A 15057-nucleotide genomic window follows, 5' to 3' on the forward strand; every position below is an offset into this window, starting at 1 on the left:
GCCAGGCGGAAATAAACGGGAATCGCCGGGCCGGGATGGGAAAGCGGGATGGAAAAGCTCCTGGCTGAATCGTAGAGTCCCAGGTTGGAAGGGACCTCAAGGGTCATCTGGCCCAACCTTTCCTGGCAAAGCCCAGCCTAGGCAAGCTGGCCCAGCACCCTGCCCAGCAGAATTTTTAAAGTGTCCGATGTTGGGGAATCCACCACTCCCCCGGGGAGATTTTTCCAGCGGCTGCCTGTCCTCACGGTGAAACGTTTTCCTCTTGTGTCCGGTCGGAATGTCCCCAGCAGTAACTTGCACCCAGCACCCCGCGTCTTCTCCACGGGGCTCCTCGCAAAGAGGGAGTCTCCATCTTCTCTGTAGCCACCCTTGAAACACTGGAACGTGGTGGCAAGGGCTCCCCTAAGCCTTCTCAAGGCTGAACCAACCCAGGTCTCTCAGCCTCTCCTTGTGAGGGGTTTCTCAGTCCCTTGATCATCTTTGTGGCCCTTCTCTGGGCCCTCTCCAACCTTTTCTGTAGAGCAGGGGGACCAGAACCGAGCACAGAATCCCAGGTGCGGCCTGACAAGCAGGAGCAGAGCGGGACGATGACTTATCCCTGCAGGTCATGCCCTCGTTGATGCAGCCCAGCACCCCGGTCACTCACGTTGAGCTCGGGGGGGCTCCCAGGACCCCCGGGTCCCTTTCCACGGAGCTGCTCCCCCAGCCAGGCACGTCCCAGCCTGGGTTATGTTCTCCCAGGTGCAAGACCTTACACCGGGCCTCGCCGAACTTCAGCAGGTTCTTGTCAACCCGCTCCCCCAGCCTAGCCAGGCCCTTCCTGCGGAGCGGCTCTCCCTTCCGAAGCCTCCGCCTCCCCACTCAGTTCGGTGTCATCAGCAAACTTCACCCGGGTACCCCTGATCCCACCGTCCGGATCGCTTACGGAGAGATTAAACGGCGTTGAGCCCGGTATCGATCCCCACTTGTGACAGGAAGAGTATTTCCCAGCTCCCAGCAGGCACCACAGGGACACTGGGGAGAGCCCAGCCCTGAAAAACGTCCGTTGGACCAGGGGGGTAAAAATAGAGTTTACAGGACCAAAAGGGACAGAAAAAAAAAAAAAAACAGCTACACAATGCCGGCCTTGGGGAACAGCTCTGCCTTTACAGGAGCGGGACCAGCACCGCCACGCACCGCAGATTTTAGGGATGGCATCCCTCCTTTCAGCTGAGCTCCCGCGACGGAGCATCGCCCCGCGCCGTGCAACCCCGCCGGCTCCCGCCGAGGGGCCGGGACCGGTCCCGGCTCCAGCAAGAACAAAATCCTGAACCCAAACGGGTCCGTTTGCCAAGGCCGGAGCGTGGGGCTCGAGCCCGGCTCCGCCACGCCGGCCGCGAGGGCGTCCAAACCCAAAGCTCGGCTGCCGGGGGCGTGAAGATCCCGTTCCGCTGGCGTCTTTGAGGAGTCAAAAGCAGAGAAAGACGCAGAGATCCACCGCCGGGGTCAGGGCTGTGGCGCGACGGTCCAGCCAGACGCTTCCCCCCCCGGTCTGGAGGCTCCTGCTCGGTTCAGCCCCGCGCCGAGGCTGCCGGATCCGGCCCAATCCGTACGGAGCAAACCACAGAAAACTCCCGCTTTCCCCGCAAGGATGCAGGCAGCCCCCGAGCCCCGGGGGAGAGCCGCTGGCTCTCTTTGAAGGAGGATTTGGGGAGCCCAAACCCAAGGCGGAGCCGTTGAGGCGACGCGGAAGGACAGCTTCTGCATTTCTAGGGGAGGGGGGGGGGGGCCCGGCATAAAACCAGCACCTACCTCGTTCTCCATCGAAGCGCCCGGCTCCGGAGGGCAGAGACAAACCGTGCCGGCGTGGAGCCCTCGGCAGCCCACCCGAAGCACCTCCCCGGGGAGGGAGAGGAGCTGCTACCCTCGCCTCGGGGGCTCCCGAAGCTCGCGGCCCCGTGCCGAAGGGCTGGCAAACCCGTGAGCTTTTATTTGCCTGCCGGCTCGCGGCCGGGAAGTGCAATAACCACAGCTTCCTTCTGTCACAGGCAGCAACGGCGACAAAAATAAAAAGTTGCTGGTTCAGAATCGGCGAGGTTTGGCAGCAGCAGCAGGGCCCGGCTTGAGGCGAGGGGAGGCGCAGAAGCCCATTTCGCAAAGCTCGATCCCCTTTCCCAGCTCCCCGGCCATGCCGTCCCACCTCCTGCACCCCTAAAACCCCTGGGGACTCCCCAAAAGCCTCAGGCACCACGGCCTGGACTCGCACCCAGGCGTGGAAACACCCCCAGCTCACGGGAGATTTTTAACCCTGGTTTCTCCTCCGTGTTCCAGAGCTATTTTATTCTCCGACATCTACTGAGGCCAAGGGCTGTCCAGTTTGTTTTGTTTTTTTTTTTTTTTTCAGGGCCTTACGCTTCACGTTTGAAAAAGCAAAGTTTGGGAAGTTAAAAAGCAAAGTTTGGGAGGTTAAAAGCTCCCTGTCTGAGCCAAGGCCTCCCAGGAGGCACTTTGGGAGAGCGCAAAGTGTTCAAGCGAGCCTTGCCGGGCTCAAACGTGAGCCCGAGAGTCAGGCTCGGGGGGGATTAACGAAAACAAGCTGCTAATTTCGCAGACGGGAAAATCAAATTAAAAAGGCAAAGGCGGTGATTTCCCCGATGAAATCCACCCACTGAGCAGAGGCAAGAAGGTCGGTTGGAGAAGAAGCACCCGAAGACCTGCTGGGCCGCCCGGCCCCATCGCTCGCACCCGACGGGTCCCCACTTTGGGGGACAAGCAAACCCCGCCAGCACGCTGCCTGGTTAGCAGGTCCGGGGAGAGGAGGGTCCGATTTCTCCTTAAAAGCCATCAAGTAGAAGCATCTTGACGTCAGAAGAGGCAGGGAAGGGGTTACACGAACGTCGTGTTGTTGGGTTTGGCATTTCTTGGAGAGCTGCAGCTCCCAGCAGAGGAGCGGCACACGGGGGCCGACCCCTCAGGGCCTCCTGCTGCTGCTGGCGCCGAAATTCAGGGGGGGGGAGAACGGTCACTTCATCCACTTACCGGTCACTTCATCCACTTTCCGAGGCATTTAAGACTTGACTAATTGAGAGAGAGCACCTCACGGCTGGGTTTAGCCCAGCAGGCTGGACTGAGAGGGAAAGGCATCGGGCAGGGGAGGGGGCTCTGTACGCGGCAGATGGGCTTTGGTTGGATTTTTTTGGGGAGGCCCAGCTCACTCGATGTATATTTGAATGAGGAACGCTGGTGAAAAACCAGGGTGGAGCACGCCCCACCAGCATCCCCCCCCCTGAAAAAAAACCCAGCAGGGCACGTGGCTTTGGTGAGTGCCAGGGACCGGCGGCCACCAGGCTCCAGGGACACTCCTGGCCGTGGCCAGCCCTTCCGCAGATTCGGTGGCCCAGGTGGAAGAAGTCCCCTCCAGGGGCCGCAAAGTCGATGGAAACAGGACAAACCCTCAGGGAAAAGCCCAGGAGCCCAGATTTAACCTGGGGCTAAGCCCCCAGCCTAGGCTGGGCCCAGCCACGAGCCACCAGGAGAGAGATGGAAGACACGGCGCAGTCCAGAGAACCCCTCAGCATCCCAGGCTTGCCTCCGTGCCGGGGTGATTCACCCCTCTGATGCCATTTCTCCTGTCCAAGGCCAATAAAACACGTAGCGGGGGTTTCACCGACCCCACCTGCCACGTTAGGACTTGCCTGCAACTACCCACCTCTCGAGTGACCGCAGAGCAGCCGCTGGAGCGGCCGGGATGGCAGAGACGGTTCCCTGCAAGGGCTGGCACGGCTTGCAGCCGCAAAACCCGGTGCTGTCCTGCTCTGCGGAAAGCCCGGGGTGCAGGAGGGGCCAGGGGAGGTCGTTAAGCCGGTACTAACCTCAGGGAAACCAGCCCGACCCACCAGCAAACCATCGAGGCGCTGTTTGAGCGGGAGGCTCCGCGCCCTCCTCCCCTCGACAGCTCTCGAGGTGACTGGGGACCCGAAGGAGTTTGCAACCTCATTAAGAGGGCAGCAAAGTGCCCTGCGGCTCTCTGCACTCCCCCAGCACCTCACGACACCGAGAATTCCCCCCAAAAAAACGCTTTATTTGGTGCCCCAAAGAAGCAGCCCCCACCCTGAGGCAGCAAGACCGGGGCGCTCGCAACGTAAGCCCAGCTCTCCTCGGTTCTCCTTAAAGGTAGGATGACCAAAGACGTGCACCTTCCCCTTGCTGCTGGGATTAAAAAAAAAATAATAAAAATAAAAGGATCATGAGCAGCACCCACTTCATCAGGGCTTGCTCACCCACCCCACACCCCCCGGCAACCCCTAGCCAGCAGCGCATCCCGGCCCCTGCTCCAGTGTGGCTTCAGAAATCCCAGGAAAGGCATTTCTGGGAAAAGAGCGGATTGTCGCTTCCTCTAGGTCATTACTACTCCCAGCTGGAGCATCTGGAAAATTTCTAGGAGGGGGGTTTGCTGCTGAAAGCCATGTGGCAGCCCCTCTTCCTTCCCCCTGGACCAGGGAATGGTGGCAAAGCCAGGAATTAAACCCTGATGGACTCCATGCCGGTCCACGGAGCAAACCAGGACCTTCTTCCACGCTTCGGAAGATCCTGGAAAACAAATTTCTGGGACTAGGAGCGCGCGAAGGAGGGGAGGGCTTGTAGGAAGGTGTCGACCCGCTTCCACGCTGCGGAGCAACACCACGTCACGGGGGGGGGGGGGTGAAGCTGGTTCTAGTGCAGTGCTTGTTGGCCACCGGCGCTGGGCGACTTTCATCTGGGACCCGGGTGCTTGTATCCATCCCCAAATCAATGGGGTTCTTGGACAGCCCCTTTAAATACAGTCGACCCTTGGAGCTGAACGCAAAGGAGGAAGAGCATCCCTCCGGTCCGGAGCAGAAACAGCTCCTTAATCCCCCTCGAGTGGATTATCTCAAATGCAAATTTATAAGGCTAATTCTCCCCCAGCGCAGCTGCATGGAGATTAAGGGAGCCTGAGCTTGAAATGGGCACCCGGTGCTGCTGCTGGCTAGGATGCTGCACGCCCCCCGGGGACAGCCTGCCCCCCCCCCCCGCCCCCAGACCCAGTTACCCTCTTCCTAAAGGGACGCGGGGCGCTCGCTTCGGGTAAAGCCGTGAGAGGATCCGAAAGCCAAGCTCGAGCCCAGGCTGGGCTCCGCGGGGGGAAGTATCTGCACAAAGGGAGCACGTGAGCCGGATTAAAACCAAGCCCAAAAGCGGCTCTGGGACAGCTCGCTGCCGGCGAAGGAAAGGAGGCAACAAAGGAAAGGGCCACGGCGGCGTGCGCGGGGGGCAAGAAGTCACGGGAGGTGCCTGTAATAATGGGAAGCCGAGTGAGAAAACCCACAGCCGGCATGTTTAAAGAAGATTTGGCTGTTAAGAAATAAACCCCAACCAGCCCCCAGCGTGGGCGACGCCACGAAAACAGGGGCTCGGTGGGTTTGGCTTTGCCTGGGCACAGCTTGAGCCCGAAGCACCGGCCACCACGCGCTGTGAGTGCCTGCCAACGTTGGCCTGGGGAAGCCAGGCGCCCCGTGAGTTAAGCCCGTCCTCGGTACCTTCAAAGTAAAGCTGCAAACCCACAGCCCCGCCAAAAGCAGGGTTTATTATTTATATTTATATCCCTCCGCTCCACGGAGAAGCGCTGCAACGGCACCGGGGTGGGGGGGGGGGGGGCTGGTTCAGGGCTCAGTCCCCGGGGAAACACTCAGGCAGAAAGCAGAAAATCGCCTGTTTTTTCCCCCGAAAATGGCATTTGCCATTCCTCCACGCCAGCGCAACACAAACACGAGCCCCAAACACCGAGCTGCAAACTGCCGCAGGTACATCCTGGCGCCGAGCGGAGGTTTATTCCCAAACGGCTTCCTATTCCTCAGCCTCTTGGCAGGAGGAAGCCCTAACAGCCTTGTTTTGCTCTTGCCTGACCGCGCCGGGTTCCCCGTCCAGGTGGTGAAACACTCAGGGGCTCCCCTCCAGCCCTTCAGCGCAACGCCAAGTCGCTCCGACAGTAAAACACCAGCTCCCCTCCTGACCTGGCAGTGACAAGGTACCGGCAGCAGCTTCTTAACAAAAAAAAAAAAAAAAAAACCAAAAACCCAAACAAATATTTTAACCCCCAGCGAACACCCTGGGGCGTTTAGGGGCAGAGATTTGGCCAGGAGTGCTGGGGTCAGGATGACGGCCGGTGCAAGGATGGAGAACCTGGGGTCTCCAGGGGAGCCTGTCCAGCGTTTGACCATCCTCATGCTGAAGTTTATTATGCTTGAACCCAAGTCCCTGTGTTTCGGTTTGTGCCCGTTGCCTCTTGTCCTGACACCGGGAGGAGCCTGGATCCTCTTCCTTTTCTTCATGTTGGGCGTGAGGCATTTAGAGACATTAATGAGCCTTCTCCAGGCTGAGCAGTCCCAGCCCTCTCAGCCTCTTCTCATACGAGAGATGCTTCAGGCCCTTCAAACCATTGCTGGACTCTCTCCTGGCTCTTGTACTGGGAGCCCAGTGCTCCAGGGGACCACCTCCTGCCCCCGGGCAGCCCGGAGGGGGTTGGTGGCCACCCCTGGCTCACGCTCTCCTCGGTGCCCACCAAGACCTCCTCTGGTCCTGGACCAGAACAAGGCAAAAGGACACAACCAAGTACCAGGAGGAGCTACGGGTGTTCAGGTAGAAGCGACCTCTTCTAGATCATCCCCGGCCTGTAATTAGGTTTACTTGGACTTGGCCAGTAGTCGAGCCCTTCCCCAAAGAAGCCACCTACGCATTTGGACTTGGGGTGGTGGTCAAAAGAGGAGATTGCCCCTGCCCTCGCTACGCAGAGGACTAGGGCCCCTCAGCAGGCCGCCCTCAACTGTCTTCTGGCAAACCCAAACAGCTGAGCGCAACCCAAAATCCACACGCTGCAAGCAGCTTCAGCGAGGCAGGCAGCAAAGCCAAGCAGCCTCCCGGTTGTTTGAGCCGCAGCGGAGCCGGAGCCCCGGGTTCCCGAGCAGGGAGGCCAGGCTGGCTCAGTGCTGCCCAAGGAGCAGGTCCCTCTCCGCCCCGAATTTCACGGAGGTGGTTTCATCGAGGAACGGCATCCGCTGACGACACGCTCGGTAAGGAAACGGCGCTGGGGGAGATGGGATGGTCCCCACCACCCCGAATGCGTCACCCAGACCCCACCGCTCCGCAGGAGCCACGGGGCCGGGTTGGGAACCCCCCCGAAAGCTCCACGGGGGATCTGGACTGAAGGCCTCCCACGGGACGTGTTCCCATTACGCGTCCCTTGCTGCTTCCTTCTCACCCCGTCCAGAGCCCCAGCGCTGCGGCACACCGGCCGGCAACATCTTCCCAAAGCCCTTTTATCCCCCTTTCCTCCCATTTTTGTCAGCGGGAAGCATTTGCTAAAGCGCTAAAGTGGCGCTGGGGGCTTACTGGCACGGGAGGCACGGTGAGATGAGGGTGCGTCGACGTTTGGTTTGAGAAACTCCAGACAGGGCAGCTCCGGGTCCTCGGCGCGCCGACACCGCTGCAGGAGAGCTGCTCTCCTCCCCACAAAGATATCTGGACGCTAAAGCACCAAATCAAACCCTGATTCAAGAGATTCCTTCTTGAAGGCGAGCGCTAAGAACAGCTTCGGCTCTCGCGAAACGCTACAGCGAGGATTTGAGAGGGGGGGGGGGCCCTCTGGATAACGACGCCGGGCACGGGGCCGAAAATCCATCAACGCCAAAGCTGCAGGCAGGGTGCCGAGGGTGTGAGCAGGAGGGCGGGCCTCGCAGGGCAGGATGCCACCCTCTGCTAGCTCCTGTCCCCCCCCAAACGCCACGGTCATGGCCACCCACCCTTTCCCTTTGGCGCCGAAGCCAGATCTGCAACGCTGGCACCCCGAAGACGACGGCACGGGCACTGCGCAGCGTCCTCCGCTTCGCCTCACCGCGGGGAGCTCCGCGGCTGCCTCCCGGGACGAGGCTGTTGGAGAAAGGGACCTTCGAAGCCCGTCCACGGCCTCGCCCCGTCGGCACCGGGGTGGCCAGAACGGCCTTTCGAAATTCAGCTGCACCGGCCCCGCTGCACGCGGAGTCTCCTCGTAGACCTGCCCGTCCCTGAAGCTCAGGGGACATCCTGGGGACCTGCAGCTCTCCCTACGCCCCGCTGAAGAGTCGTCTTCGACGACTCTGCTCCTGGGAGCCAGAGACACTCAGCTTGGTGCGAGGCGGCACCTCAGTTTCACGTGGCGCCTCCAGTGCAAGACCTTACGGCAAGTGCCCACCGGCAAGGGCGGTCGGGGAGAGTCCCCTCCTCTCCCTGAGGAGCTGAACATCTGAGACCACGACCCGACGGGCTGGGGGTCAGGAGAAGGGGGGGTGAAGCTCGGTTCCTTCAACGAGAAGGCTACAGACCTCTTGCAGATTCTCCCGCAGAACAGAAAACGTGCGATTCTTCTGGTTTAGGGCCAGGTAAAAATAGCTTCGTGCTCTCCAGGGCACGGAGAGCGTCGGTCGAGGTCCCTGTCCCTCCTCACCCCACCCTGCGGGTGGTTTTCGGGCTCCGTTTGCACCACGTTCGTCACCCATCGCCCTCCTAACCCTGACTAGTTTCCTCCGGCCCAGCCAGCACACGGATCTTCGAGGAGATCATTTTGACCAGCTTGTAGAGAAGGCTCTGGGGGGGGGGGGGGGGGGATCCTGCCACGCTGCCCAGCAGTTTTCCGGCAGGACAGCCGCTCCAGGTCCTCACGTTGCTCCACAAGACCTGGCTTCATCTCAACTGGGCTGCATTAGAGACAGGAGTGAGGGGTCTCTGCTGGCCCCGGGACCACTCACTCCTCCCCAGCTCCCAGCAGGCTGATGCAGAGCTGCCGCCAGCGGGGAGCAGTGAAACAAATAAAAAAAAATTCCTATTTCAGCCAGGAACACTGCATCTGATTTCAAAGCCGCCCCTTCAAACAAACATGTTATTAAATCCAAGTAACGCAGAGACACGATTTTCCTAAAAACAGTGAGCTGGCGCCCAAGCCGGCCTTAAAACCCAAACAACACAGCAGCTCAAGACTAAAGGCAACGGCTGCACAAAACCCGCTCCCAAAACAAGGCTCAGCTCCGTGTTCTCACGTCTCAGACCGCCTTGCCAGCTAAGCCAGGCTCCAGCCTCCCCGACAGGATTTTCCTCTAAGGCAAGAGGAAAGCATTTTTTCCCTGGCTATTTTTAGGAGAGCCTTGTTCCTCCTCCCAGAGAGATTTCCACCGCCCGGCTCGGCCCTCCGCCCGCGGCGTTCATCTCCGGCTGCGCAGGCGAGCCAGGCTGAGCTGCTGCGTCTGGAGCGAGAGGCTGGAGGCGGAGACGCGTGGGATGCTCACCCCGACTCAGCTGAGCAGTTTGTGGAGGATCCTTCCTAAGCTAGGCTTTAGCCCGAGCTGTTTTGTATTGCAGTACGAGCAGCTCAGGCTCTCGTGAAACAACAGCTCGCGGGCTCGATTTAACCTCCTGCCGCCTCCTTTCCCGATTTCAGGAATCCGCGTCTGCAGGACTGGACTGAGCTTAAATTCGAAGCTGCGTTTAAGCCCCGTGAACAAGTGATGAGAAACCGATACCTGCTCGGCCAAACGGCCCAGACTTGGCACGTCCTCGCTGCCTCTCCCCATCCAACGCACGCTGATGTCGAGGGGGCTGAGCGGTGGGGAACGGCCTTCGACCAGCAGCGCCCAGGAAAAGCTGGCCGGAGGAGGGTCTCCCCGGGGCACAGCGTCCGTACCAGCTACGCCTCTCATCCTCAGCTTTTACTGGTATTTGTGGGGAAAAAGGGTGGTAAGATCAGTTTGTTTGGCACCAGAGTGGTAAAATCAGCCTTATCGGCACCAGGAGCACGCTTTGGAGGGAGAGCGCCTGTTCTTCCCGTTTCCAGAGGGTCCTGCCAAAATTCAGAGATCGAAAAGGTGCCGGAGTGCCGGAACCAAGCGGAGTTTTAACGCGGGGAAAGCCTGGCCACGGGCAAGTCCGGTCGTTTCGGTTACAGAACCGTAATTTTCCATTTCTGGCTGGGAAAGGGAAACACAAGCTTAGCGGCTTCCCTGGCTCCAGCCAATTCCTCGGGATGCGACGTCCTCCCCTTTCCCGGAGGAGGACCAGTCACACACAGGTGAGCCCGGAGAAGCAAGGCGAGGAGGAGGAAGGAAGCTCACTTCTCTTTTCCCTATATCCCCAGTTTTTAGTTGCACATACTGCTATTAACACAGGACGCTAGATTACTTTGGTTCCTGCACGAAGCCCCCTTCTACTCAACATTATTAACATCAGCTGCTGGCGAGATAAATGATTATTTACACCAAGAAGTGAACCTTCAGATCTAATAACCTACCTACAAGCGGGGTGCAGAGGAGCGATCCCCGATCAGCCCGACACGTTTCCACCCAAGGTATCAGAACTAAGGGATTTAAACACTCACCTTCCTTCTGGGTTTCAAGATTTGCTTCGCATCTCTAAGCTTGCTTTCTGTCCAAAACCAAACCTGCAGGGTCCTCTCCTTCAGTCCAGCTTCTAGAGTCACGCCGACGTTGGAGCTTCACGCGAACAAACCCCTAAAGATGAGGTTGCCGACGCGCTCGAAGACTCGAGGTTTCCCAGCACCGCAACCGGCTCCAGGAGGGTTCTCCCGGCTCCCACCGTTCCTGCGCCGCGCCCGGTCAGGCAGCCACACGGTGAAGGGGATGGTGGAGGCAGCCAGGAGCGCTGCAGCCGGTTTAATTTGTGTATCAGACCGGGTGCTGAAGGCACCGAGCCCGCTGAGCGTCCCTCCCCAGCGAGCCCCTGCTCCTCCTCCACGCGCTCCGTGCCGCCATCGGCCCGGCTCCCACGAGCACCGCGTGGGTTCGTGGGCCCCGAGCCCGGCCGGAGCGGCGCCCGTCGCTCGCACTCCTCCACCCACGCAGCCAGCTCTTGCCGAGATCCATCAGCATCAGCCAACGCTTCGGTACAAGCCACCCCGCTCCGACCGCGCGCGCCAGCCCGCTCCCCGGTGTTCCCGGGATGATTTTAAGGATGACAAGACCACAGTCCCCACCCCAGTTGCCTCTTCGAGCGTTGGAAGCAGAGGTGGAAGGCCACCCGTGGAGAAGAGCTCGGTACCCCAGGCCCAGGAGGTGGCTGGCCACCGCGGGGAGGGCAGGCAACGGGGCACAAACCAAGCAGTCACAGATAAGGTGAAGTTCTGGCTTACCAATGTTTCTTATTTGAGGTCTCTTCCCGGTTGTAGGCCACCCAAGAGCCCAGTAAGGGAGATAGCTTTGCTTCAACCGACCCCACGGAAAGCATCCAAGAAGCTTTGAGCCCAAAAACAGAGCGCGCAGCCTCTCGGCATCGTCCGCAGCCAGCCAAGGCGGTGGATCCACCTTACAAGAGTTTGCAGCGCGGCTGACCGCAAAAAAAAGCGGAGTTAACGGGAAGCAGGGCAGCCGACAGCAGATCTCACCACCACGGAGGAGAGAAGCTTCGGGGCTGAGGTTTTGGGGGGCAGGACAGCCCAAGCGGCGCGGCAGCAGCCAGCCAGCAGCCCCACATCAGCACAGAAAGTCTGCAGAGCTCGGTCCCGAGCTACGCCGGCAAAGCGCGCGCTTGCTGCGGCAGCGAGAAGCAGGGAACTCGTTTATCCCAAAGCTCCCGGGCGTCCGGCACGAGGCTTCGCTCTTGCCGAGTCTACAGAAGCCACCCCAGCTCCTCACCGAGGTAACCAAAAGACCGCTCGGCCTCCATGCAGCGCACGAACCGAGCGCTTGGCAACGCCGGGAGCTCCGAGCCCAAAGACCCGGGGAAGGGAAGGGAGCGGCAGCCCAACCAAGCTGAAGGCCCGTCCTCCAGCACAGCCACGTCAGCTCTGGCTTTCAGGAGCTTAATCCCACCCTTTGCACGCTGAAGGAGGGAAGGCGAAACACCCAGACCCGCGATCAGGTAGTTCATGGCTGGCTGCTCAGAGGATCGTTTCACAGGGAAATACCCTCCGCGTTGACTTGGCGCAGACATGAACCGCCAGACGGGTTTTAGTCTAGACCATCAGATAAAGGATCTGAGGAGGCTTCTGGCAGTAGGAAATAAGGTCTGGTTTGTTTTAGCGTGTTCTCTGGGACGCGTCACTATTCATTTTTGTCGGTCCCAGGAGCCAAAATCCTTGCATTCAGAATGCAGGTTTGCAGCTTATGCACCTTCGAGCCTTTCTTCCCTCCTCGGGGCAGACTGCGCGTAGCGCTGGGGGCACAAAGGGACCTCCTCCTGCTCTTCCCCTAAAAGCAAAAGGATGCCAAGTGGTACCAGCTCCTTCAGGATTCCTTAGAGGAAAGGTGGTTTGCGGTGCCCATGCAGCGAAAGTCCCCTCTGCAGTCGGACACCACCTTTTTTTGCCGGGCTGCTGATCCGGGCACGTACCAGGCGCGGCAGCCGGCGGCCTGAGGCTGCAGGAGAAGGTCCCTGAGCTGCTTTTTCCACACCAGAGTCGCTCAGGGAAGCCCACAGAGGTGCCCAAAGTACCGAGTCCCTGCTCGGCCGCTGTGTTAGGCTGGGCAGCTGAAGGCTGGGGGGGTTAATACCTCCGTCTCTTCAGCAGAAGCCACCCAAGGACCGCTCAAGAACAAGCGCTGGTCCCGCGGAGGACGCAGGGAATTCAGGATGTCCCTGGTGAGTCCCAGCACACCCCGAAGCCGACACCACTGTCGTGGTTTGGGCCTGGTTGGCAGCCAACCACAATGCAGCGGCTCTCTCTCCCTTCCCCTCCGGCAATGAGAAGGGACAGAGAGCCAGGCTTGGGGTTCAAGATAGGACTGGGATGGGGGAAAATCCCCCTTTATGGTCACGAGCAAAAGGCAGACTCGTTAGGGGAAGAAAAAAAGAACATACATTTATTACAGACGCTAACAACACCTAACAGAGTAGGACAGTGAGAAGCATTGCCACATCTTGAGAACACCTTCCCCCACCCCTCCCTTCTTCCCGGGCTCAGCTCTGCTCCCGATATCTCTACCTCCTCCCCCAGTGGCGCAGGGGCAGGGAATGGGGGGTGCAGGCAGCGCTGCCACTTCCTTCATCTTCGGTGAGGGGAGTGTCTGGAACTTGTTCCTCCTGCTCCATCGTGGTCCCCCTCTCACAGGAGACAGTCCTCCACAAACTTTCTCCGACATGAGTCCCTCCCACGGGCCGCAGCGTTCCCCACACTGCTCCGTCATGGGTCACTAACTTCCTCCGACTGGATTCCCTCCCACGGCTGCAGCCCTTCCCGAGCTGCTCCGGCGTGGGACTCCCCCGCATGCTGCAATCCTCCCAGCGCTGAATTACAGCAGTGGGGCTGCCTTTTCCCACGAGACCCCGGCCTTCTTCGGGCACAGCACCTTGATTATGCCGAGCAGGAACAACAGGCCACAAATCAATGTCTGCCCCACCGTAGATCTCCATGGGTGGCAGGGGGGGCCGCCCTGCCGTCTCCCCACAGGATACAGGGGGGTCTCTGCTCCGGCACACCTCCCCCCTCCTTTCTTCCTCCGTTCCTCCACTGACCTTGGTGTTCACGCAGCTGCAGCAACTCCTCCTCACCAGTCCCACTGCTCCTCACCACGTCCCTTCTTAAATACGTTATCGCAGAGGCGCAGCTGATGGGCTCAGTTTCCCAAACAGAAGTGGAGCTGACGTGGAGCTGGGGGAGCTTCGAGAAGCTTCTCACAGGGGGCCGCCCCGATAGCCCCCTCCCCTGCCACCAAAAACACTCCAGCACTCACTCAACCCAGGACAACCACTCAGAGCATCATGTCTGATTTAGGGCACAGAGGAGAACGGAAGAGTCTAGGAACTACCCAACTTGGGTTCGGGTCCACACAGCTCAACGATGACTTCCCGAGCTCTTTTAAGACACCCTAGAACTGCCTCCTCCCAAACCCGATCTCGCCCTGCGCCCCAAGATTTCTTAAGCAGTGGTTTCCACGAACGAAGCCAGCTGAAGAGGCAGTGGCCTTGGTTTCCCCGTTGTAAATCAAGCACCAGTCCCAGGCAGGTCTTGCAAGGGACATTTCCCAAGGTGCCGTCCAGCTCCCCTAAACCCAGCGCTGCTCCAGCTTCGAGGGCAACTCCAGCTTTACTTAAACTCTTCCAAAAAGCAGCTCGCAGCCTGTCCGCACCCACAGCTCCTCTGCCTTGGATGGAAACAAGCATCGTTCAGACAGGTTGCACTTTTTCCAGCAGGAAACAACAAAAAAGCTTTTACCCACGGGGAGGCACCTCAGCCTTTTTTTTTTTTCTTCCATGACAGAGGCCCAAGACTTTGTGGCGTGTTTGAAGAGGACTTGGCAAACCCAGCTTTTACTGGTTAAGTTCTTCCTTGTCCTCTTAATACGTACCAGCTCTTTCTTCACAGCCAGGCTATCCAGAACACCCCGGGAGGCACACCCTGCCAAATCTGGCAGGACTTTTAACCCGCTACATCACAAGCTTAATGACTTCCCAGACTCTGTTCTCCAAGAGGCATCCGTTTCTAAGAGAGATATGGAATGTAGCCACCACGCTCGCCTGGCCGTCCCGGCGTCTCCCGCAACACCCAGAGCTTGTTCCTCTCTTCCAGGTGAAGCTTTTGACCGACACGCTGCACTCATACCCCTTCAGCTCCCGGCTTCACCGACTCTGTCATCACCTTTTAACAGCAGCATCCGCAGGAACACGCTTGTCGGACCCATCCCCAACAGCCCAGAAGGTCATCACGCCCGGCGGGGGGTGGAAAGGGATGAGACCTTCCCCTTTGGGGAGCGCCGAGCTGCCCGACGGGGTTAAGGCAGCTCAGGTGACTTCCAAGGCTGGCAGCTCAGCGTGGCGACCACGTCCTAGAATCCTCGAACGGTTTGGGTGGGAAGGGACCTTAAAGACCATCTAGTCCCAACCCCCCCGCCCCGGGCAGGGCCCCCTTCCCCCAGCCCAGGGGGCTCCCAGCCCCGTCCAACCTGGCCTTGAACCCTTCCAGGGAGGGGGCAGCCGCAGTTTCTCTGGGCAAGTCCTCGACCCCCTCCCGTTTTACCTCCTTTTAGCCCCCTGCTCACCCAGGCACGCCACGCTCCCCGAGCCGCGCGCCGACCAGCACACCCA

The 15057-nt window shown here is 59.6% G+C and overlaps 1 protein-coding gene across 3 annotated transcripts in view; it reads right to left on the reverse strand.

The window, feature by feature from the left end:
• The window catches only part of CCM2 (CCM2 scaffold protein), a 40063-nt gene that overhangs the window by 11173 nt on the left and 13833 nt on the right, over window positions 1-15057 (reverse strand). Inside the window, exon 1 of one of the 3 annotated variants that reach the window (XM_042801751.1) lies at window positions 9546-11711. The exons of 1 other annotated variant lie outside the window; for it this stretch is intronic. In XM_042801751.1, the coding sequence (XP_042657685.1) occupies window positions 9546-9722 (177 nt within the window). In that variant the 5' untranslated portion in view covers window positions 9723-11711. Of the gene's footprint in view, window positions 1-1791; window positions 2143-9545; window positions 11712-15057 lie in introns of those variants that run through there. One more of the 3 variants, XM_042801753.1, reaches the window with a different exon arrangement.

Source organism: Tyto alba, unplaced genomic scaffold (assembly GCF_018691265.1).
Source record: "Tyto alba isolate M040663 unplaced genomic scaffold, T.alba_DEE_v4.0 Super-Scaffold_38, whole genome shotgun sequence".
Lineage (NCBI taxonomy): Eukaryota > Metazoa > Chordata > Aves > Strigiformes > Tytonidae > Tyto > Tyto alba.